This window comes from Nematolebias whitei, chromosome 16 (genome assembly GCF_014905685.2).
Source record: "Nematolebias whitei isolate Nwh7 chromosome 16, NemWhi1, whole genome shotgun sequence".
Lineage (NCBI taxonomy): Eukaryota > Metazoa > Chordata > Actinopteri > Cyprinodontiformes > Rivulidae > Nematolebias > Nematolebias whitei.
In genome coordinates, this window is record NC_056513.1 from 8049690 (window position 1) to 8075197 (window position 25508).

The window sequence follows — 25508 nt, forward strand, 5'->3', positions numbered from 1 at the left end:
GGAACTCTCACGTTCTCCAGAACTCTCAATCTAACATGAACTGGGAGATGTTGGAATGAGAGCTGATTGAGAGTGCAGCCGGTTCTGAAAGCTTCAGAGCAATGAAGAGTCCAAGAGTTATGAAGAGTTTGGAGTTATGAAGAACCAGGGACGTTTGGGATTATAATTCTGTTTTGAGCTAACCACGCACGACTCTCCGAGGATTTTTAGCTGTTCTTAACGGAGGCGCTGAAACAGTCTGAAGGATGCTTACTGAGCTGATCCATCGTCAAACCAGGTAAAGACTTCTTCGACCAAGTGTACCGTGGGCAAAGCTGAGATACCTGATGGGAGCGTGCAACTTCTGGTCAAACAGATTAAATTCCCTCACACAGTTCTCTGTAAGATAATCTCCTTTCATCTTAAACTCTTCTCTCTCATAAATCAGTACAGATATTTTTAGAAATGTCTGAAGCAAAGTCCTCAAATCACCGCCGAGTGATTTGAAGTTCATTTTCAGTGAAACTGTCTGTTATTATTTTCATATTTTGCCAAATTAATGTAAATGTTTGATGTTAAACTTTGATTCTGAAAATAAATGATTCCATTCATTTGATGGATCAAAGATAAACAACGTCTCTCGTTACATTCCTTTAAATTCAATGCACGGCATTACACAGTCAGAAAAATGAAGAACTCGTGAAAAGTATGCATAAATATATACACATATATTTGTCATACTATAAGTGACACGTACCTCACGTGACTCACTACAAACTGGTGGCCCAACTGGTAGACTGGATGGGCAAACTACCATGACTCATTGAGGATCCTAGTTCATTCAACCTTTATTTAGACAGGTAAATCCCATTGAGCCTCGAGGACTCATTTACAAGAGAGACCTGAGAGATCCTAATGAAGGTAAAGAGATGGTCCAGTGTTCCATGTCCAGGATGGAACCCAAATGGGGATGAGAACCATGTGGGTTCAGAGCTTTCTGACTCTTTCCTGAACAGACCTTACCAGGGAGGCTAAGGAGAGTGATGCCGCTATAATTGGAGCACACCCTCCCTTTTACAAGTGGGGAACCACTAACCCATTGGCACTGCCCCCGATATCCACGTGATGTTGCAAATGAGTGTCAACCAAGACAGCCCCATAACCTCCAGAGCCAAGATCATGACTCAAATAATGAGATACCAGACTCAAGTGTCTGAAATGCATAGGGTGGTCAAGCTCAGACCTTGGGACAAGATGATGCACTGTAATCGGGTGGGAGCTCGTAGAGCTGCTGCTTCTTTTCAGTGAAAGGAGTTAGCTAAGGTGGTTCAAACATCTCAATGTGATGCCTCCTGGACACCCAGGACCTGCGTCCTGGACCCAGAACACGATGGCGGACATGATTATGTACCATCTTCGGCCAGGAACGTTGCAGCGTCTCGTAGTAGGAGCTGAGGAGTGTCACTGGGGAAAGGAAGATAGGGGTTTCTCTCCAGGACCTGGACCCGACCGTGGACACGTGGCTGAAAATGGATGGCTGGATAGTGAACACAATGACTCCGCAGCTTTAAAATAAAATGTCTCATCCAGGAAATGATGTTACCCTTTCACTGCTTCATCCCCGTCCACAAGTATTCATTTGTCTGTTTTCGTGTTAACAAAATATCTCATGAACCATGGGGATGGATTTTAATGAAACTCTCAGAAAACAAGAACTGTACCTTTACAACTGATCAGATTTTGGAGTCAACCAAATTCAAGATGGCTGCCACAGCTAATTAATCTTAGCATACACAAAAATATCTATACCTCAGCCAACTTGGCAGATATTAAACTAAAAGCCAGTGTGGTAGTAGGTGAGTCATACCCCAAATACTATGAGGGTTATCTGAGCACACAAGAGCTTTCTTCATGTGAGGTGGCGGGCAATACGCATTCCTTCAAAAATAAACAAATGTGTGTGTTTTATTAGATATTTTTTTTATAACCCACCACTAACAAATATTTTAGTCCCAGCTGGATCAAAGAGTAGATTTGTCTAAACTGAGGTGATAAAATGGGATTATCAAAGCAAACACATTTAAATACTGTTATTAACACGTGGCATTTATCCATTTATTGCTGGCTGAGTTTTACAGTTTATACAGAGCAGCAGGTTCTGCAGAGTTCTGGTTTTCTGGATCTGCAGCCGATTCACAGGAGGCCCATTTTTATCCACAATTAGCCTTTTTGTTGAATTGTTCTTTTTAATCACCAGAGAGTTCACATTTTTTCATCTAAAATCTAATTTTACAGCTTTGATAATCCCGAGCAGCTGTTAAAAACCAATTTCCTCGCTGGGATTATCAAAGTTCCTCTGACTCTCAGCGCCTGACCAGAACGGCGGTCTAATTTTAGAACGTCATTAATGAACGCACGCCCAACGACTGTTCCTACAAACGAACGATTGACTCTTGTCGTCTTTTCATCCCTCTCTGATAAAGTCCAAAAATGAAACAAGGCGGGGCTTCATTTAACGAGGCGGCGAGAGGCCAGCAGGATTCAGTTGAGGATTGTCTCTTTGGAATCACGTCCTTCGATCACCGAGAATCAGAAAAACAGGAAAATATTCTGCTGAAACAGCTAAAAACAGAGTGTGGAGGCATCTGAGCCAAGGTGCCATGATTTTAAACCGATTCTAAAAGCTTCGTGACCTCTATGAGAATGATTAGCCCCCGGTTACAAAAACACTGTATGCCCCTGGCAAAAACAGTGGGGTTTCCTGAACCCTATTTTGATAATGACAGCTCCCGGCTTGCCTAAAGGAGTCCCTTTGTGACTCTCAGTGAGATCCTCGACCTCTGAACTCTCAAAAGAAATTATAGTCCCGATCTATCTGCCTAGCGGAGCCCCCAGCTCTCCAAAAACAATGCCGAAGTCCCAGACCTCCCCAAAATAATGAACATAATCTTATCACCTCCTCCGTGTGGAGAACGATTCTCCGTTCAACACCCGTCAGGCCTCAAAACACCAGCAGACCCTTTCATTTCAGGAGTTCAATCCTCCTGTGTGCACAATATCAGAGCCAAGCCTGGTGGTCCAAGGTTAGATGTAGGGGCCGGCATATGAAGGACCAAAATGCTGGATAAAAAACATCCTTTCGTTATCTCTTTACAACAAAAGGAGGCAACAAAGACAGGAGAAGATTTTTAACCCAGTTTATTTACAAGGGCAGCAGACGATCAAGAAAAGGTTTACACAGATGTTTCAAAGTTACATGCTCAAAACCCCGTCATGAGACTCTGCAACTGGCTGGTGTCAGGTGCCTGCAGGCTCTTCTCTGAGAGAGAAAAATAACTCTGACCTCACACACATGGTAACATTAATTTAACATTAGCAGTGATAAACATCCATAAACCTTTATCTAAGTTCCCTTGACACAAATTATACAAGTTGTGGCCGCTCTTTGTTTTTTTCCTCTGACAACCTTTAGAAAATATCCAAAGCCAAGAAACAACTGGTTGATCTTCACGAGACAACATTTCCTGAAGAAGTTCAGACTCAAACCACCGTTTCTGATTTGTATTTTTAATGGAGGGTCCGTGTGAAGTACGGCACTGTTATTAAGAGGTCAAATCACTTCTGCTAAGTCAAACAGCATCTCCAGTCAAGCAAGAACCAAACCATCACTTCACTGAAAACAGATGGTTTTCCTACAAAACACGGGAGTCCGGACTGTGTTCTGGTTTGTGCAGGATAAAGAGCCAGCAGACTTCTGCTGATCCACACCAGGAGAGGTCAGTAGAGTGGAAAGGAAGCTCAATGCTCAGAAGAAGTCCAAGCAGGAAGAGAAAAAGAAAAAGTTAAGGTTTGTGTTTTTTTCTTTGTCACATTAAATAAACTAAAATATTGTCCAGAAACTATCTGGACTATTTTTATTCATGCAGAAAGTTTCTCAACCTACAATTGTTTCAATTAGAAATCGAAATTTAACAGATCTAGGTTTCTAGCTCTGAAAAGAGGGAAGTTAACAGAAAAGTTTCTTTGGCCACGCCTTAAGAGACAACACCTCCATCAGAGCAGCAAATCAAGAACTGGAGGGACTGCTGCCTGTCAGGTCCACAGGATACTTTTAAAATCTGGATTAACCAGCACAGCTTTTCTCCTCGGACACCGTGACCCTGAAGATCTGATTTACAGACGTACAGAAAACAGAAGCTGTCAACATAGTGTCAGAATTTGAAGGGAAGACCTCAAGATAGAGGTTCAAGACACCCTCACAACCACAACCATCATCGAAGGCTAGCAAGCCCAAGAAGGAAGGACCGAGCATCCAGAAGCTCATCGTATCCATTGTGGCTGACTGCCTTCTCCAGAGACACTCCTTTCCACTCCTTGCACTGGTCAGGAAAGGAGTGGATGTGAGCAAGGCCAACAAACGTAGCAACACCTCCGTCACCAAGCTGTACCCTGAGCAAGACTAAAGGCACCGGGGCCTCCGGATCCTTCAAGCTTGCCAAGAAGGAGCCTGCAGCCGCCAAACCGGTCGAGAAGGTGGTGAAGAAGGCTCCCGCCAAAGCCAAGAAGACCACCGCCAAGAAGACCACAGCAGCCAAGAAACCCGCTGCTAAGAAGCCAAAGGCGGTCAAGAAGTCCCCCAAGAAGGCACCAGCCAAGAAGGCAGTCAAGAAGGTGACCACAAACTGCCAAGAAGCCTGCAGCCAAGAAATAAACTGCTGCAGGATCCTGCATTCTTTGCAACAAGATGGTTGTGGGTCATGAAGGACAGCAGCATCTAAGGCTTCTTGGACACAGACTCACAGTCACCTCACCTGGGAGAGGGGGTCCGATATCGAAAAACCCCAAACTCCCAGTGACACCAGATATAATGACAGATAATGAGCCCATGATTTGTTCATTTGGTTTTCTTTTATAAATGACGGGGGTGAATCTAAACCTTGGAGTGGTCTAGTTGTGTCTTTTTGTGGTGTCTGCATCCTACCTGCAAACAGAGAAACCTGTGTGGTGTTCCTCCAGCTGCAGTCAACCAAACCAGCTGCAGATCAAGATGAAGAGCCACCGTTTCTGTCAGAGGTGGCAGCCCCCACATTAGCATCCTGACATGCAGCGAATGGTTCAGAAGAGACGACCCAACCCGGTGAGGCCATGCACCCCAGATGAACTCAGTCCTCAAACTTCTGGCCTGACAGGCTTTGCCCCGATCCATCAAACCTCACCGTGTTTGACTCTTCAGAGCCGATCCCATCTCCCAGACTTCATCTGTCATGTTCACATGCAGGGAAGTTTCTAGAGTTTGTTGTGATTCATCACCTGGAGTAAACAGGCCACACATATAATCCAGACTGAAGTTCTCAGTTTCTTTCTTTGATCAAAAAGTCAAAACACTGTTTTCATTCCTCTTTTTTTTATTAGTTCTGTGCCAGTCTTTGAGTGACGGTGCATTTCAGTTTCCAGATGACTTATTAAGATGGAGCGTTCGTGTAATTTGATCCCTCCGAGAAGCGGAGGAGGACAGAGATTGCCTCGTTTCCCAGACACCTCGAGTGGTGTGAACTAAATTAGACATTTTGCCTCTTTCTGCCTCTCTGTGGTGACAGCTGGATCGACCAGCTCCTGGCCGGGCGAGGAGGCGTTAGCAGGCCGCAGGCTCTGCAATCAGACTTCATTCCCCCGTCCTTCAGGATCGACCCAAGAAGAGGCCCCTCCTGATTAAAGTTCTGCTGTGACTGACCTGCACAGTCCGAGTCCTGCTGGCTTCACAACAGCTGGAATTACTGAGACTTGACCTCCTTCTTCGTGTCACAGAGGGTTGCTGTGTGTGTGTGTGACAGGGTGGGGCTGAGTGACAGCTCACCCAAGGAACCAGGACACCACTATATATTAAACAACCCCCCTGGTTTGCTGGATTTCAGACCCGAGGGGACAGCTCCAGTCAGGTTCTGCTGCCAGACCTCCACAATATTACATCTGCTTCATTCACAGCCAAAGATAATCAATCACCGGATACCTGAAGCACCCGAGACGCTACTGAACCAGCCAAACCAACACCAACTCTCTGCAGTCGAACAGATACGTCTCTTTGCAGCAGCTTGAGTTCAAAACCAGCTGAAGCTAAAATGATCACATACAGTTAAAATTAGCAAGACAAAAGCTAAAGGCTAAAACCAGCGCAACAAAAGCTGAAAGCCATAATTATCAAAACAGTTGGCTGAAAGTTAAAATGATCTAAGCAGTAACTAAAAGCTAATATAAGCAAAATAGTGGCTAAACGAGTTAGATGTCAAAGAACACAAAGATTTTAAAGACTTGAAGAAATCTGTGCATTTCTATAAAAATATAAATGAAATGTAGGGGCAGCACGGTGGCGCAACTGGTAGAGCTGCTGCCTCTCAGCGAACAGGTCCCTGGTTCAAATCCCGGTCCAGGGGCCTTTCTGGGCGGAGTTTGCATGTTCTCTTCAGGTACTCTGGTTTCCTCCCACAGACCAAAAACATGCATGTTAGACTGATTGGTAACTCTAAATTGTCCCTAGGTGAGAGTGAGAGAGTGAATGGTTGTTTGTCTCTTTTGTCTCCATTTGGCCCTGTGATGGACTGAAGACCTGTCCAGGGTGTACCCCGCCCCTCGCAGTGATCGCTGGCCATGGGCACCGGTGACCCCCGTGACCCAAAATGGAAGAAGCGGATAAAAGATAACGGGTGGATGTAAATGAAATGTAATACCGTACTTTCCGCCATACATGTTGCATCGCCGTATAAGTTGCATCAGTCCAAATATGTCTAATGAAGTAGACAAAAACATAAATATGTTGCTTCGCTGCCTAAGTCTCATCTATTATGCATCATCACTGACAACCTGGAAATGTGGGCCGGTGTTGTGCCAAAAATCGATTGGCTGCCAAATAGCGTCCGTGGGAGCTTGCACGGGAGGACTTTACAAGAATTTAACAAGATTAACACTTAAAAACAATTATTTGTTTGCTCGACATTATCGTAAAGGTGTGTCTCAGTTGAACTTTTCCTTAATAAATGTGCTTTAATGATCAAATCAGCTGCATTTCGCATGGGCGGCGCGGTGAAATGCAGCTGATTTGACATTTGCTCCAGGAGTTACGAAGCGAGAGAAAGGTGGCTTGGTATGGCAAACCAAATGTCTCATTAATAGCCACTTTTACATATTAATGACACATGTGGCTTGCTACATTAATCGAGTGCCCTCTAGTGGCTGAAAATGGTAGTGTTCAATTTTTTCCATGTCTGAATGAATGAAATCGTCAGATCTCAGCCAAATATTGGGTTATAAATATGGGGAAAAAAACAGATATTAGTCACTTTGGAGTATAAATCGCAGGACTTGCAAATTTATGCAAAAAGGCGTGATTTATACAGCAAAAAATACAGTAATTAAAAAGTTTAAAAGTTACAAAAAATAAATAAATTGAAAAGTCATAGCCACGATGTCTTGAATGAGCCGTAAGTTTTGATACCTGAATGGCTCAAGGTATGCTGAAGTAGCTAGAGTCTAAAACTGGAAAAGGAACTAAACAGGGAAACAGTGTAAATATTCTGAGGCAGAGGTCACCAAACTGTGAGCAGGAGCTTCAAACCTGCAGCCTCTCCACACCCAAGGTGTTGGAAATATCTCCCGGAGTCGTGTTTCGCTCGCTGGTATCTCTGTTCTGACCCGAGAACATCCCCAGGAAGGAGACAAACGACAAACTGACCTGGAAGTTTCAGTCCTGATCACCTGACTGAAGATGATCAAATATGACTACAGCAAAGACAACTTTTTATCACAAAACTAACTGAAAATTACGTTTTGTGTTCCGTGTCAGATTTATAATCTGATATTTAATTACCGGACTCAGACAAATGGAAAAATAAAGAATTTAAATGAGTTTTAGGTCTGCTCCTTTTAAGAGCCGGCTTGTTTTTTTTTCCAACCGCGGAGCCACAGTTTTATCATTTTAAAATTAAAACCAGTTTTACTGATTCTATCACGTCATTAAATTAAAATGTGTGATAAAAGCTTTGAATGGAAGAAGGAGCAGGAAATGTGACGTGGGAGCTGAGATGGTTAAAAGTGCACGTTTGAGCGCTCGTGCGCGGTGCTGAATGCTGATTGGAGGCACTAAAACAACCAAACTGCCATTTTCATAACGACAGGCGGACAGCGCTTAAACGAGCTTTACAAAACATTTCAGAGTGACAGACGTAACCCAGTATACAGTTTAATTCAGTCTTCATGGAGGGAGGATTATAATCCTGAATAATCTCACGCTCACGTGGAAACAACAGACGTCCATCTGACCAGGGAAATAAAAAGTTGAAGGAGACGTAAATATCTGGAATAAACTTTCTCCATCTTCTACCCCCCTCTCCAGAGTTGGGTCCAGGAGAGAAACCCAGATCTCTGCACAGTCTCCTCCTGGACCCTGAGGTGTTCCCAGACCAGAGAGGAGAAATAATCCCTTCAGAGAGGGTCTGTCCCGGGGCCTCTTTCTAGTGGGGCGTACCCAGAAAACCTCCAAAGAGAGGCAGCCATTTCAGATGAACCTCCTCAACTGACTCCTTTAGATCCAGAGGAGCAGCAACTCTGCGCCGAGATCCTCCCGGGTGATGGAGCGCCTCCTCCTTTCTCCAAGGCTGAGCCCCCCCCCCACCAATCCTACAAAGGAAGCTCATTTCAGCTGCTTGAATCCAGGATCTGGTTCTTTCAGTCCTGATCCAAACCTCATGATCATGTGAGGGTTGGAACAAAAATAGGCCAGTAAATCCGGAGCTTTGCCTTTCGACTCAACTCTTTCTTCACCACGATCGACCGAAGCAACGCCCTCATTACTGAGGACGAGATCCCAGACCGGCGCTCCATGACTCTGGAACAAGACGTCCAGAAACCTGAACCCGTTCACTGTAACTGGACCAACATTATTTTCTGTAACTCAAATAAAATAAAATAGAAGCAGGAAAATATTTCGTTTATTTTTTCTTCCACATGTTTTCAAAAATCTAACCGCTTCTGCAGACTTGTCATTTTAGCTGTTGCAAATCAAAACGTTCAGCTCGTTCAGCAGACGGGTGCTGCAACTTTTTTTTTTGTAGCCTTTATACTTATATTTTAATATTTTACCTTTATTTACAAATACTTTCCTCACAGAAATGCACTGAGATCTTTGTTGTTTCTTCAAATTACACATAGGCCTGTCACGATAACAAATTTTGCTGGGCGATTAATTGTCTCAGAAATTATTGTGATAAATGATAATATTGTTTGAAATTTGTCAATAATTATTAATTATTGTAAAATTTAAGAAGAAATGTTGGTTAATTTATTTTGCATGTAGTACCTTTTTTGACCACTGGGTGGTGGTATAAGACTGAACCGAAGGATGGATAGTGAGGGAGTGAGAAGTGTATCTCTAAAAAAATGGGAGGGAGGCCCCTTGACATGACATGGGCTTATTCTTGTTTTTTGGTTCTCAAAATGGCGGACGATCGGTGTGGTTTGAGCTCGTTAGCATTTGTCACACAAAGCTTTTAATAATAATAAATAAATAAAAATCGGTAAACAAGTTCTCAGCTTCTTTTTGCAGAGAAAAACTTTTTATAAGAAGGCACGGGTTTCAACTGTGAATTTTGGATCTTTGACAAGACGGAGGTTTTTCCCTGAGGTCGGCCTGTTAGCTTAGCTGCTTTTAACAATCCCAAAACTCGATTCTGGACGGTTAAAATGGATTTGAAAGTGAGGGGTCAGTGAAGAGCACTGGAGCGATGTCATCCAGTGTCTTCAGTAGAAAGAGACACAAAAACGATAAAGCTGATAAATGAAAATGAGGTCGATAATTTTAATTTATCAAGCGATTAATTGATATATTGTTTATCGCGACAGGCCTAAATACACGTTTGTCATATGCTACTTTTAGCTTTACCTACTTTAAATTTCTAACCAGACCTTTGATACTTTTAGCTAATGTTTGGCTACTTCTGTTTGCCTTTTCCTATTTGTTTTTCACTTGTAGCTAGTGTTTTGCTCCTTAAGTCTTTAGCTAATGATCTGCTACATTTTAGCTTTAACGACTAAGTTCCAGCTCACCAAAGTTCACGCTCAATAATCCAGGTAAAAATCGAATGTTCAGTCAAGTCATAAGTTTCAGCTAAATTCAGCAGCCATTCAGCTCTCAGGGCTCACACTGTATTATCACAGTAAATGTATTTGTAAGTGCTTTATCAGTCATGTGATGATCTAAAGCAGAAAGAACGTCCTCGACCTGCACAGGAACTAAAATTGAGAAATAAAGCCTGAAACTTTGAAGCCAGAGGGACTTCACTAAGAAAGACACAGATTCATGAAGCTCTGAGAGCAGAAGTGTGATAAAAACAGCTGACAGAAGCGACGTCAGCATCACTAATCGGTTTGTGACCGCTCCGAGATGCAGCTCTTTGTCAGTGTTTAGTTTAAACCCCCACCCCAAGGAGTCTTCTCTGCAGGCTGCCCAACACTCAGCCTGAATGTAAAAGTACAGTAGGAACAACTCGAGATTTGAGATCAGAATCTAACCAGAACCAGTTTTTCTAAAAAGGTCAGACAACTCTCCCTCAAGATCCATTCCAGATGTACTGAAAACATCTGGAAACTAGAGTTTATCAGAGCTAAGAAGAACCAGACATCAGACCCGTCTGTCCTCAGCAGCGCAGTGATCTACAGAGCTATGTATAGAAACTGTGACCTCTGGTCCAGTTCTGCAGCCCCGAGTCTCGCAGTGTTTACATTGAAGCCTCGGCTATACGATCCCGAGCGTGACGCTCCCGCAGGCAGCTTCTGGGTAAACATGAGCTCAGCGGATTTCTGCGCCTTCATGGGACGATTCAGCGAACAAAGGAAAGGGTCCGGTCACTTTCGCAAAGGACGTGTTTACAGTAAACTAGAGGAACGTCTGCTTCGTCAACTGAAGGGATGTTGACAGGAAAAGCATCGAGGCGCTAAAAATACCCTGAAACCTCTTGACTTTGAAGTGAAACTGAAACTGCCTCCTTTGGTCATGTCTGATGAAGAAATGAACCCCGTGAATAAAATTTCCTAACGATGACAGATCCGTGTCTTACCTAGCAGCTGGACCCCGCGGGTCAGTCCGTAGACATCGATGAGGGCCCAAACGGGCTCAGCCGTGCGGACTCCGCTGAAGAACAGCATGGGACTGGACTCGTTGATCCGGTAGAAGACTCGGCCCTTCTTGTCAACCCAGAAGGCGATGACATTTCCCTCGTTGGCGAACTCCTCGGGCAGCGCCTTGGCCCAGAAGCTGCTCTGGGACACCAGGTCTGGGCAGGCGTACTTGGGCAGGTTGTCTGGGTTGATCCTGGACGGGTCTTTGGAGGTGAAGCCCAGACGCAGAGCTCCGCTCCAGCAGCACTGCTTTTTAGTGATCTGAGAAAACGAGGAGATCCATAAACGAAGTCTGGTATAACAGATCCGAAAGGAGTTGCAGAAAGAGAAAACGATACCTTGAGGCGGACTTGCTCGTACAGCGCGATGGGCCGGTTGCTGAAGGTGATGGCGTTGCAGAAACTGGCCCGTCTCTTCACGGTCTTCTGAGCCAGGTCCATGATGATCTGGGACCCCTTGGCATTCGGGTGGAAAAGAAGAGGACTGACAGGAAGAGGCCCGCCGACGCTGCCGCAGTGGATCGGCAGGCATCTTTTGGGTTTGTGGTGACACCGGTGGGACGTGGACGGGAACGGACCGCCGAGGGAGTCTGAAGCAACAACAACAACAAAAAAAGCAGTTTGAACTCAAAATACCATCAGAAAGTTTGAATCAGGACTGAAATTATTCATTCAGGCGACTTTGCACGTGAGAAATGACAAGTTGAGATGTTTCCAGAAGAACATAGACCAAAAGTTCAGCTGCTGCTCTCAAACAAACCTTTCGTTCACTCTGTCTCCGTCAGACACAACAGTGCATGAGGTTGTGACAAGAGAGAGGACAGCAGCTTTTACTGCAGGTAATCGAGGATAAAAGGTTGGGAACAACAAATGCTAGTTGAAGAAATAATCAAGTCCTGCGTATATTGTAAATTTCTTGGGGGAAAATGAAAGTTGGTCATATTTCCAGCAGCTTAAACTCTTCAAGTCTTCACTTAAAGAACGTTCTGCAACAAGCAGACAATATGAAATGCAACAAATGGACAAAAACTTATTAAAAGTTTTAAATCTCTGACCAAAAGTCACAGCTGAACCAAAGTTAAGACGCAAATCGTGCATAAAACCAAGTTTTTCAACCCCATAAACATTAACAGATTATTGAAATTATTTACCATACTTTCTGCCGTACACATCACACCGCCATATAAGTCGCATCAGTACAAAAATATCTAATAAAGTAGAAAAAAAATGCTGTTTCGTCATATACGTCGCATCTATTATGAGCCATCGCTGACCACCATGAATCGTGGGCCGGTATTGAGCCAAAAATCGATTGGATGCCAAATGGCAGCCGTGGGAGAGTGCACTGGAGGACTTTAACAAGAATTTAACAAGATTAACACTTAAAAATCATTATTTGTTTGCTCGACATTATAGCAAAAGGTGTGCCTCAGTTAAACTTTTCCTTAATAAATTCACTTTAATGATCGAATCAGCTGCATTTCGCCTGGGCGGCGCGGCGAAATGCAGCTGATTTGACGTTTGCTCCAGGAGTTCCGGAGCGAGACGAAGATGGCTTGTATGGCAAGCCAAGTGTGCCATTAATAGCCACTTTTACCTATTAATGAGACACTTGGCTTGCCATATAGGTAGAGGGCCCTCTAGTGGCTGAAAATGGTAGTGTTCAATATTTTCCATGTCAGATTGAATGAAATCGTCAGATCTAATCCAATCTAATGTATGGGGGAAAAAAAATGTAAATAAGTCGCTTCACCCTAATAGTCGCAGGGCATGCAAATTTATGCAAAAAGTTGCAACTTATATGGAGAAAAGTACGGTAATTCGGTCTTTCCAGGACCTAGAGCCTGTTGCAGTTATCAAAACACCAACCGATCATACACGATCGAACCATTTCTCTGAGGAGGTACAGACTGGTGGTATTTAGGTGATTTTCATTCCTGATTTCAGTCCAACATTTTTGTAATAATCAGGCGCCCATGAAAACAACCGTGAGCCGCCTGCCACCCTCCATCACGCACTTCAACCCAAAGCCCGGCAGCAAAATGAACGAGCGGTCCTGAGAGGAGCGCAGACTCTCCAAAGCTGCTAATCTGCAGATAGAAATGATGTCGTTAGTTTTCTACAACCGAGCAGAAGCCGGGGGAGACTCCTAACCTCATGGTGTGCAAGAACTTCTTGTCTGAGTGGTCCAACATTCACGAGAGGACGCCCTTTCTCTGGAGTTCAGGTTTTCCATCAGGCGATCAGGATCTTTCTCACATTTGACTTTTTGTTCAACCTGCAGGAGACGTTGGCTCCTGAAGCAACAACCTTCCATTATGTTGGAGTTTGGACCGGTCGGGTTCCCATCGGAGCAGAACTTCTGTTCATATCTGTGATTGCTGCCTTGAAAACAAAAACGTTTCTGGTTTGAGAGAAGCTTGATGTTTACTTTGGATTTCTCAGACTGGTTTTTTTCTTCTTCCAATCCAACTCCAGTTCAAATATTTCATCGTATGTTTGGATAACTGTCCGTGAAAACACCGATCATCAATCAGCGAGATTAAATGCAAGATAAGACATTCCTTACAAAAATGAGGCTGTAACGGCAAAGTCAAACTAGAGAAACTGCATTTCCTGCAAAAATGTGGTGAATGCTTATTGCAGAAGAACTTGCAGAAAAACAGCTGAAATTAACTAAAAGCCTGCTTAAATGTAGAGGAAATAGAAGAAAAAGCCTAAATTAGAAGAAGAAAGCAGAAAGAACACATATTTGCTGAATTAGGTTTAATTAAGTACATTATTAAGCAGAAATGAGCACAAAAATGAGGAAATTAGCTAAAAAAAGGCTGAATTTAGCAACAACAACAAAAAAAACAGCTGAAAAGTAGCTGAAAATGCAGAAAGAAGCTTAAACTACAGAAGGAAGTGGAGAGAGCACATTTTTGCTGAATTAGGCTGAAGAAGGTTTAAATGAGTGCAGTTACTGAAAAACCTAAAATTAGCATAAAACAGCTAAATAGTAGCTGAAATAGCAGAAAAACTGAAACTTGCAGAGAAAGCTGAAAAGAGCATAACAAGCTGAAATTAGTAGAAAGAAGTTAATTAGGCTGAAAATAGCAGAAATTACCACAAAAACTATCTGAAAACAGCTGAAAGTAGCCAAAAAAAATAAAAGTTGAAATTTGCACAAGGAAGCTGAAAGAAGCTGAAGCAGAACAAAATATGAAAGGAGCAGTAAAATGTTATAAACACATCTAAAGATTTGAAGGATGTAAAATGAGCTCAGTTCATTTTCTATGAGGAAAAAATGGCAGAAAAGGCTAAATATTTCAAAAAGCTAAAGTTGCACCAAAACCAAAAGTCCTAGCAGGATTGTCCAGAACGAGCTGAACGCTTTGATTTATGATTTGTTGATAAAAAACAAAAATTGTTAAAGACGCTGAAAAATGTATGTAAGAAAAATGGATCACAATAGATCGTAAACATTCGCACAGTGACGGTTGAGGTGACGTTTACGTCTGTTCCCCTCTCAGAGTCAGGACTGCTGCTACTGGTTTGACCACATGAAAACTGAGCAGCAGCAGCAAACGTCCTGCAGAGACCCAATAAAACCAGCAGCTACCAGTCCCAGAACCCGTCTTTCTGTCTTTGTGTCCCGTGGTTTATCTCGGACCGACCCCTTTGGTTTTACACTCCCCAAAAGTGTCTCCAGTCCAATCTGGCTCTGAAACCAAAACACCCTTTTGTTTTAGAGGAGCGGCGTGCACGGCCAGGCGCACGTGATCGCGGGCAGATTGGACTGAATGCATTAGTGGGCTCTAAAGAGGCGCAGCTGCTGTGGTGTGAATTCAGGTTTCTTAGCAACCCCCCCCTCCACCCCCCCACATCTGAAGGTCTCCATCAGCTCGGTCTGCAGCCATCAGTCGGGACACAGATGCCTTTTGTTTACCCACACGACAAATTTATATTTATAGTCCCAGAATCCAGTCGTCTGCAGCTCGTGTGTGCTTTTCCACGAGTCCTTTGAAAGGAAGACGGCGTCACTTCACAGAACGACGATCGTCCTTCATGTCACGAGTCTAACACGACATCTGATCGACCTGAGACACGTCTGGAGACGCTTCAGCTGAGCTCAGAGGTTTCCACTCATCCTGGGTCTGAAAGTCAGCCTCACTGTTTAAATGGTTTATTAGACCCATTGGTTTTTCTAGGGTGGAACAAATACACTGCCTCTTACATTTGTTTAAGTGTCTCTCAGCCTGTCTCACCTGGACCTCAGGCTCTTTGTCTCCATCTGGTTCTAGCAGGATTCTGGCTGATAGATGACCATTCTCTGCCACCACCGTGCTTCACTGTAGCGATACACGATGACAGCTGGTAGAGCAGTCTCAGACGTGGTTTCGCCCCAATGTTTGGTCTCATCTGACTGCAGCGTCTTTTCCCACATGCTTGAGAAAAAATATCAAGGATTTTTCTTTTTTTTCACGAAACTCAGCACTTTGCAGCCTACAGTGGTCCTAATGGACAAACAGGACTCCCATAAACTCCATCTTTGGCCTACTGGGATGTAAAAATTAATCATCATACACCAAAGTTAGTCATTGAGTTCCTCAAGGTTCAGTGCTTGGACAAATACTCTTTACCTTGTATGCTTCCATTATGTAATGTTATTAAACAGCATGGTAAATTTTCATTGTTATGCTGATGATACACAGTTATATTTGTCCATTAAACCCAATGAATCCAATCAGTTATTTAGACTACAAACATGTCTTAAAGACATAAAAACCTGAATGACCCTAAATGTTCTGCTTTTGAACAGAGACAAGACTGAGGTTTTAGTTTTTGGACTTGAGCATAGAATGAATTTTTTCAGTCTTTCTCCCTCCTTAGATTACATTAATCTGTCCTCCAGCTCTAATGTTAAAATCTTGGTGTTATTTTTGATCAGGACATGTCTTTTGTTCACCACATTAAAAACGTTACTAGAACTGCCTTCTTCCAGCTGCGTAATATCACTAAAATTAGAAACATCTGATCTAAAAATGATGCAGAAAAACTGGTTCATGCATTTGTCACGTCTAGACTGGATTATTGCAATGGTTTATTATCTTGGTGTCCAAATACGTCTTTAAAACGTCTTCAGTTAATCCAAAATGCTGCTGCCAGAGTCTTAACTGGAGGAAGATCTTTCAGTTATCAGGCTCCTCTCTTGTGGAACCAACTTCCAGTTTCTGTCCATGAGGCTGACACATTGTCCAGTTTTAAGACTTTCCTTTTTGATAAATCCTATAGTTAGGGTTGGCTTGTTATGCTGCTTTAGACTTAGACTACTAGAGGACAAATTGACCTGATTTCCTTAAATTAATTGTTAAAATTGAATAGTTTTCATTTGATGCTATTTCTATCTTAACATGTGATTCTTGACCTGCCATTGTGTATCTGTTCCTACCAAATCCAGCTGGTTGAAGCAGATGGCCGCTTGTCCTGAGCCTGGTTCTGCTAAAGGTTTCTTCCTCGTGGGGAGTTTTTCCTTTCCACTGTCGCCTTCATGCTTGTTCAAGATGAGAGTTCTGCGATGGCGTTAAACTCAAAGCAGTCTGCTCCTCACATAAATAATGTCAGATTATTATTTTATATGTGAATGTTTCTGTTCAGTGCCCTGAGACGACTTCTGTTGTGACTTGGCGCTTTATAAATAAACTGAACTGAACAGAGGCAAGTCGTACAGTAAAGCAAACCCTGTCGGGCATCAGCAGATACAGCTGACCCAGATCTCCACAGTTAGGCCTCATTTAGCTCCGTGGAAACACAATGATTCACGACAGCTAATCAGGAGGTTCAGGATGACCCGCTCGCTGCTATAAACTCCCATCTGATGACAGGCAACACACACCTGGAGTGTGTGTGTGTCCATGAGGGCCGTTCATCATAAATCCTAAATCCATTGAAGCAGAACAGAATAAGCCGTGTTGGTCGTAACGTTACAGCAACAGGCACAAACTCGTTGACGTTTCGTTGATCTCTGAAGTGAAACGTCTTCCTCCGCTGGTAAATCTGTTAAAAAACTAAATGTTTAGCAACAACTGCAAACACGTTGAAGTAAGAAAGAATAAAAGAGATGCCAATGAGCCTGCATGCGGATGACAAACAACCCACTAATGATGTTTATTTTGCGCCGTCTGGATGATGCATTCACTGAGTCACGACAAAATGTCTCGTTTCGGCTCGATCCAGAAGCAGCGAGGCAACGGATCACTTCAGAACAGCAACTATTTATCACACACGTTATCACGTAGGCTCACAGGCCCGGCGAGGGGTCTACAATACACGCACACGCTCACACTCCGGTCCATCCATCCCTACGGTCCCTCACGTGTGGAGGAGACCCGTGAAACCCAACGGACTGCTCTCCGGTGGTTCTGACACTGTTCTACCTGCAGACAGGAAGCAGAATCGTCACGCACCATGTTCGAAAAACGTTGCCAGGCAACGTGGAGATGGATCTGTTTGCTCACTCCGTCCGGGCGCAGTGATGCATGGCTGGTTTCCATGGTGACGCGGGGTCACGTCAGGCCATGCTGTCGCTCAAAACTATAAACTATGTTTAAAAAAGATATTCAGCAACGATTAATTTGGTTGTAGTCGCACACCACCAAAGGCAAAAAGGGCGACAATGTTTTTACTCATGTCTGTGTTTGTCTGTTAGCAAAATATCTCATGAACAACTTATTGAAACTTATAGCCATTGGATGTTTGCCTTCGACTGATTACCGTATGGAATCAGCCTAATTTAAGTTGGCCACTACAGCTAAATAATGTTAACAAAAACATCTGTAACAGTCAGTTTGACAGATATAGAGCTAAAACGTGTTGTGGTAGTAGCTGAGAGTCATCCTCATCACAGGCTTTGAGCACTACACATCTAACGAGAGCTCACATGAGGCTGTGCTTCCTGTCGTTTGTAAAACGGTTGTAACTCCTTCGCTTTTCACCATAAGCTGATCTCAGACATTAGAGGTTTACTTCATGTTCTGTCTGCCTGTCTTATTAAGAGCGCTGAAAGGGAGTGACAGACAGAGGTGCATAGTTGGACTACAAACAGTATAGTGAGATAGAAACGAGTCTCCAACCAGCTCCAACCAGACTTCCCTCTCAATAATTCACACCTGCTGATCCGACAGTGAAAGGTGAGCCGGCGGACCGATGAGGTCCACCTGCAGTCACCTTCCACGGCCCGCTGCCCTCGGCCCTGGTTCTGTCACGAGTCATCAATAAATGATCCGATCCCTGCGCTGCTGACAGAGGAGCACAATGGAGCTCCTCTGGTGGTGAAGGAGGCAGGTTTGAGAGGCGGCGTGAAACACAGCGTTTATTGCCTGGAGGCAGACAGGATGCTGCTTCCTACAGACAGGAAGTTGTCACAGAGCTGCTGTCCTGAAGGTGACTCGCTCCAAGAACACCAAGGCAGAAGATCCTGAACACAGATGGAGGTTAGGCCTGCTCATGGTGGAGCTCAGAGAAGCAGAACGCGGTGCCCGAGGTCACAGGAAGTAACGATTCTACGACTGACGCTGACCTCTGACCTCCTGACAGATGCTTCTGTCAATCCACAGCGGCCAGAACGTCTGAAGAAAGCCGCTTCTTCTGCTCTCAGGAACACAGAGACGAAGGAATGCTCATCACCTGCCACCCTGCACGATCGGTTAACACTCGCTTTGTTTGGGACGATGCTCAGCTACTACCACACCTGATTTCATCTCATTATCTGTAAAATTAACTCAGTAACATCCAGTTTGTTTTCACTAAAGTCATGTAGCTGTGTCGGCCATCTTAAATCTGGTAAGTCAGTTGCAGACAGATTCTACAACTAAACAATGTTCGGTTTCTTTTTTAATGAGATATTTCGTCCTTCATCCGAAGGACTTCTTCAATCTGAGGATCCACCAAAACAAACTGATTGCCACAAACAGCATACTTTAGTGGGAAAAAAACAGTTAGCTGGTGTTAAGATGGCCTCCGGGGCCCGTCCCTCCGTCAACTCTTCTGAGACAGTCATGCCAAAGTGGTTCAAAACTCCAAAGTTCATGCTCAGTAATCCAGATAAAAATCCAACAATGTTCAGTCAGGTCATCTGGACGGTTTCTTTTTCAGTGCTGAGTCGTTTCGTCCATCATCCAAAGGACTTCTTCAGTCTGAGGAGCCACCAAACAAACTGATTCCCACAAACAGCGTACTCCCAAAGCAGAAAAAAACAGTTTGCTGGTGTTAAGATGGCCTCCAGGGCCCACCCTCTCCCCCGTCATCTCCCCCGGCTTGACGGCCTCAGAGGAGTTGTTGGGGGAGAAGGCGGGCCCGGAGGCCATCTTGGCACCAGCAAACTGTTTTTTTCCCACTATGGAGTATGCTGTTTGTGGGAATCAGTTTGTTTTAGTGGCTCCTCAGACTGAAGAAGTCCTTTGGATGAAGGACGAAATGTCTCAGCAAAAAACGTCCAGATGACCTGACTGAACATTGATGGATTTTTATCTGGATTACTGAGCATGAACTTTGGTATTACTACAATTAACTTCTGAGAGTTTAACCAAACCCGTTTACTGGTTTATTAGATATTTTGCTAACAAACAAGCTAGAAAACAGCTGCACATACAGAGGCAGACGATTGTCACCCGCCTTTCACGGAGGCTGGTTTAATGCTGAATGTTTAGTTGGTGTTAAATATCCTGCAGCAGTGACGTTGACGAGGTCCGGTCAGCTCGGCCTGTAACGCCTGAACCTGGTTCTGTTCAGCCAGACGCCCCGCGGAGTCGACCTCAGACACACGGCCCACTTTCAGTCAGTCGGACCGCAGGATCTCCCACACACCCGCCGTATTACGCAACCCACGTTCAGATGTTCAGACGGAAGAAACATCATCTGTTCCCATCAAACCCTCACATTCCAATCCTGAAATAAAAACATTTAGAATCCGTCAGTAACCTGTGAGGTTTCTCCAAAAGATGAGTTTTATAAAAAGAGGAAGACGTCCATGAAATGAATTTTAATATTTTTATGCTTGTTGTGTATATATATATATATATATTAAGAATCCATTCAGCTGAAGGAACAACAGTGCCGGTCGTCATAGCAACGGGCAGTGATTCAGTTTTAAATGTAGTTGAGCCCACTCCTCCTCTCGCCGCTGCTCGCAGACTCTTCGGGGTTTGATTTGAGTCCAAAGCCGAGTGTTCCTGCAGGAACTGATAAACCAATCAATGCTTTCGTCAATACGTCGAAACGTTCAATTATCTACAGGAATGTAATCAGTCAGAGTGCTCCGCCCGTGTGCTTTTTGATTAACTCAAAACCTGAGGAACGCAGCTACGTGTTACCAGGCTGGCTAACACCAACACGTACGAGAAGATACCTGCGTACTGCACTCTGTTTGGTGTGTACAAATACTACATGTTTACTGATAGTACTACGAGTGTGAATGATTGATAGAGACTTGATGCTGCCTTTTACAGAACTACTAAGATGGATGCTGCGTTGGTCGTGTGGATTAATGCTCCTCATTTACATCGTCATGGCGATGTAAATGAGGAGCTGGGAGGGGAACGAACCCGAAGCTGGGCCTTCAACCACCTGGTTCAACTCCCGAACCAACTGCATTTAGTGCCAGGAAGGGATGGTTCGACAAATTTAAACAACAATTTGGATTAAAAAGTGTTTTGAAGCACGGAGAGGCTGCGTCCACAGCAGGAGCGGAGGAGTTTGTTAACACGACGTTCAAAGATCTGATCACCGAGGGGGGGCTACAGGCCTGAACAAGTTTTTAACGTGGATGAAACGGGCCTGTTCTGGAAAAGTTAAAGTTTCTTTATTTGTCATATGCACCACATGTGGTGGAACGAAATTGTGTACACAGGGTCCCAGTTACATCCAACAAAAGTATAAACTGTAAAGAAAAACAGTGATAACATCTAAGACATGAACTCAGAAAAAATGTTAAACTAAAAATACGCTAAGCACTAGTAGTACAAAAACAAAACAAAAAGAAATATGCCATCTCGCAATTTATTATGAAGAACAACGCCAAAGTGCCTGGTTTCATCTCATCTTCATCACGTTCATCGTCATCACTGGACAGCTAATTCAGTTCAATTCAAAAATACTTTATTAATCCTAGAGGGAAATTATTTGTTGTTGTAACTCGTTATCCTCATTTCATTAAGGGATGTTATAGATACGGAGGCTGTAGGCAGGAAGGATCTCTTGTAAAGGTCCATCCCACAGTGGATCCTAAGAAACTGGCTGCAGATGCCGTCCGATCCGTCCACCCAGACTCGGCTGGCCTCTCAGTTCTCCCGGGCTTTAGGACCGCCTGAATGCCGGGCAGAACTCCTCCCAGAGCAATGGCCGCTCCTCCCAGCAGTCTGCCAAGCTCCTTGTTGCTGCAGACAGCCAAATCCTGTCCTTCCGCTGTCGTGAGCCGTGTTTCCTGCTAGTTCCAGGATCTCAGTGGTCAGGCACTCGAGCACAGCTGGCAGGTAGATGAGAATGCGTCCACAGAACATCCTTTTCAACTCACTTGAGATTTGTGGCTGTAGTTAAGATATTATTTGAGCTTTTGAGATGATAATCAGCTGCTGTTTGTTGTAGAAAACTGCCTTGTTGCCATGGTTACGCATCATAACAAATGTCCAAAACTAAAAAAGTTTCAGTAAAAATCCTTCCAGCTGCACAGCATCTGATACCAGAGGAAACGATCATCCAAAAAATTATTCATCTCTTCATCTTCTCTGGTGAGTAACTATTTAAAATTAAAAAATTTTAAAACGACCATAAAGTTTACTAGAACTTGTACTACTGTATCCCTACTTTGTGGTTTTTCACTTATTGCCGGGGGGGGTGGGGGGGGGGTGGCTCTAACCTCCACAGTAAACTAGGGACTACTGTACTACAACAATGATTCTGGTGTTAACTCAGACTTTCTGCGTTAGTCCCTGTGTGTGTTCACGTAAAAGTGGCTCCCCACACGACATTTGACATTTCTTCCCTGGAAACCACCAACCAAACAAAAGCAGCTTCAAAATAGTTACGTTACAAATGTAATTGCTGCACAGAAGACTGTCGGAGTCAGCCTCCCCACCATCACAGACATCTACACCTCCAGATGCAGGAAGAGGGCCACCTGCATCATGAAGGACCACACTCACCCAGCACACACACTTTTTGCCCCGCTCCCCTCAGGAAGGAGGTTAAGGAGCATTAAGTGTAGAACCACTAGACTGAGGAACAGCTTCTACCCTGAAGCTGTTAGATTCATGAATCTCTAACTAGAATAATCACTGTGAAAAATCACATAATGTGCTGCTGATCTGTTTCATGTTGCTGCTGATCTGTTTCATGTTGCTGTGCTCATCTGCTCACACAGACTCATGTTCGTGCTGCTGTTCGATGTAATGTTTTTATGCTATTAGTGCTTGGCGTATAGTTGATGTTTTTCTTAGTTCATATCTTACATCACTGTTTTTCTTTTACATTTTATTGTTGGCTGTAACTGGGACCCTGTGTACATAATTTTGCTCCACCACGTGTACCACGTGGGGTGCGAACGACAATAAAGAATCTGTGACTCTGCAATGACGCTGGCGCTGCTTAAATCACTATATTGAACTTTTCATTGCAAACTGAGGAGATTGATGAGTCTGATATTGTCTCATGATGTGAAAATTATTTAAAAAAAATAGAAATTATGATAAAATCAGCAATTCTTGGAGGAAAAATCCATCGCCGCTTAAGATATGGCCCTACGGAGCCACCAAGCCGACGTTTAGGCCGAGGTTGAGTCGGTTACGTGAGTCAGTCTGCGCTCATGTTATCGCCCATCACAGCAGCTAACACAGTTAGTGAGCACACAGTGCGTGTGGTAAATAATACACACACCTGGTGAGCAGGGATTCTGTGAGGTGTTGACCTTCAGCTCTCCTTGTGCTGCTTACAGTAATTGGATTCATGGTGAGGCTTTAATTGGACCAATCAGGTGGCAGCAGGGTCACAGCCTCACCTCCTGCTCTTCTATTCATTTATCAACAAAACATCAGGACTCCGTGGCTCCAGCATCATTTCCCGAGTCTCTGTCGGTTCGGAGGGGGGAGGAGGGGGTGTAGGAACCGGCCTGAGGCTGTTTGTCACCACATCGGCCCGGATGCTGGCCTACATTTCAACCACGAGCTCCACCATTGTTCTACTGTTAACTCCAGCAGCTGTGCAGTGGGAGAAGCTGGTCTGGATCTGGACGAGGCGGCTCCAAAACAGCAGAAATGCGTGGAAGTGTTTGCGTCAAAACGCAGCTGCGCGTGAAATTAACGAGGGAAACTACAGCAGAGAGGGAAACCCCTGAACTTCCCATCCCTCCACAGCAGCTGCTGCTCCTCCTGCATCCAGCAGCCGGACGCAAACGCCTGGGATGAAGGAACAACCAACCTGAGGTGACCACTTCCGGTGTCACTCCTCGCGTTGGTCAGAAAACAGCTGTGCGTCCTGAAAGCTCTCCCTCGAGCCATCGGAGTGACGTAACAGGGAGCTGACAGGAGGCTGTGGTGCTCTGGTACCCGCACCGAGGGAGACCCATTCATACCCGAACCGGAACCATCCGGACCGAATAATGAAGCAGCGGCTTGAATTCTTACCGTACAAGGTGTTTCTGGTGATCTGTCCTCCCATGGCGGAATTATCCTCAACCGTCCGCTCTGCGTCTGCGTGGGTTTTAATCTGAGGCGCTCGCGGCACAGCCCGGCGCTCGTGACATATTTGCATCCGATGGTGTGTGCGCACGAGCGCGTGTGTCTGAGAGCGTCGCTGCTCGCTCTCCTCGGAGTAGCGCGCCTCACACCTCAGTGTTCCGCGCGCAGCAGAGGGACGCACAGTGGAGACAACGCCCCCCCCCCTCCGCCCCCTCATTCAGCAAGCTCCTCTCTGTCCTGGCTCCTCCCACACACACTCCCCCCCCCCGCCTCCCAACACACACTGGAACTGAGCGTCTCACTGAGGTGATGAATTCAGTTCACTTTATGGATTCACTAAAGTGATTCGGTTCACTTCAGTCAGTCATTTCTCATCCCACCCCCCCAAAAAACCAAACTCTTTGTTAATAAACGATAATCCACATTTGTTTTACTCAGAGATGTTAATTTTACATTTTCATACCAAGAAACACACGGCTTAAGGATAAAACACCTTGAACAAAGACGTACAATTTGTTAATTCAATTAATTCATGTGGTAAAATTCATGTAAACACAGATGTAAACATGCACGTAGGACTCAACTGAGTCCCAGTGTTTCCAGTGAGCACACTCAGTCGTGAACTGGCAGTCTCCCAGAGGACCTGTAGGAGCCGGGTTAACTGAGACCTCGGACTCGTGAGTCCTGATTCTGTGCAAGGAATCGGATCAGCAACCCGGAGACTCTTCGCCAGTGGTGGACACAGCTACCCAAAACGTCACAAACTCATATGCAAACTAAAAAATAATTAGCTTTTCTAATGTTAAACAACTAAACAAGTAAAAAAAAAATTAGTTGAAGCTAACCGCTAAGACAACTGTCTTTCTGTCTGCACCACATGTCTTCGTCTCCAGACACGTCTTATCATGTGTACATGTAGTCAGCCAATAGCGTGCCTGACAGACTTCAAGACACGCCCACAACAGACAGGAACAAGTTCATGAATTTTGTTAGCAGACTTTAAATTGGCGAAATCTACTTTAGCGGAAGCTAATTTCGCTAACGGTCTCCAAAGTTATAACAATAATCCGCTAAACAACAAAAGAGTTTTGCTGTTAGCAGATCAGAGGAACTGTGCCCACCGCTGCTGTTCACACCGGAGTTTGATGGTGTTGCACTTCATGTGTAAATAACCATCGGTTCCATGAGAACTGAGAAACTGTCAAGAAACTCATGGAAGGAGAGTGGACTATTTGTGTTCACGGAGGCAACGGCATGGGGACCCAGCTGGGTCTCTGTGCTGACCAGGAGGCAGGACATCTCAGCTGGGCAGCATGGGGACACTTTCCGACCTGTCTGTTGAAACCAGAAGTTGCATCTTTGTGAAAATTTACCAAAATGGCGCTTCTACTTAGTTTACAACATAAACATAAACTGGACTGTCCTCCTCCAACTCCTCCATCATGAAATGAAAAATAAACCTCCACACTGCCAACTGTGCTGTCTGTGTAGCTCCTGTTTGTGTGTGACGTGCTGCAGTGGGAGGGGCTTGCCAGGACTCCTCCCCTGCTGTTTCTCTTATGAGTATACAGTAGTTCCTCGTTTATCGTGGGGGTTTTCATTCTCAGTCCCTCGCAATAAGTAAAAAACCGCAAAGTAGGAATAGTAGTACAAGTTA

The 25508-nt window shown here is 44.4% G+C and overlaps 1 protein-coding gene across 1 annotated transcript in view; it reads right to left on the minus strand.

Annotated features, from left to right (window-relative positions):
• Positions 1-23995, minus strand: part of neurl1aa (neuralized E3 ubiquitin protein ligase 1Aa) — a 42204-nt gene extending 18209 nt beyond the window's left edge. Inside the window, exons 1-3 of the mRNA XM_037690125.1 lie at positions 23798-23995; positions 11481-11731; positions 11082-11403 (exon numbers count right to left, since the gene is read on the minus strand). Of these exons, the coding sequence (XP_037546053.1) occupies positions 11082-11403; positions 11481-11731; positions 23798-23924 (700 nt within the window). The 5' untranslated portion in view covers positions 23925-23995. The remainder of the gene's footprint in view (positions 1-11081; positions 11404-11480; positions 11732-23797) is intronic.
• Positions 23996-25508: the final 1513 nt, after the last annotated feature.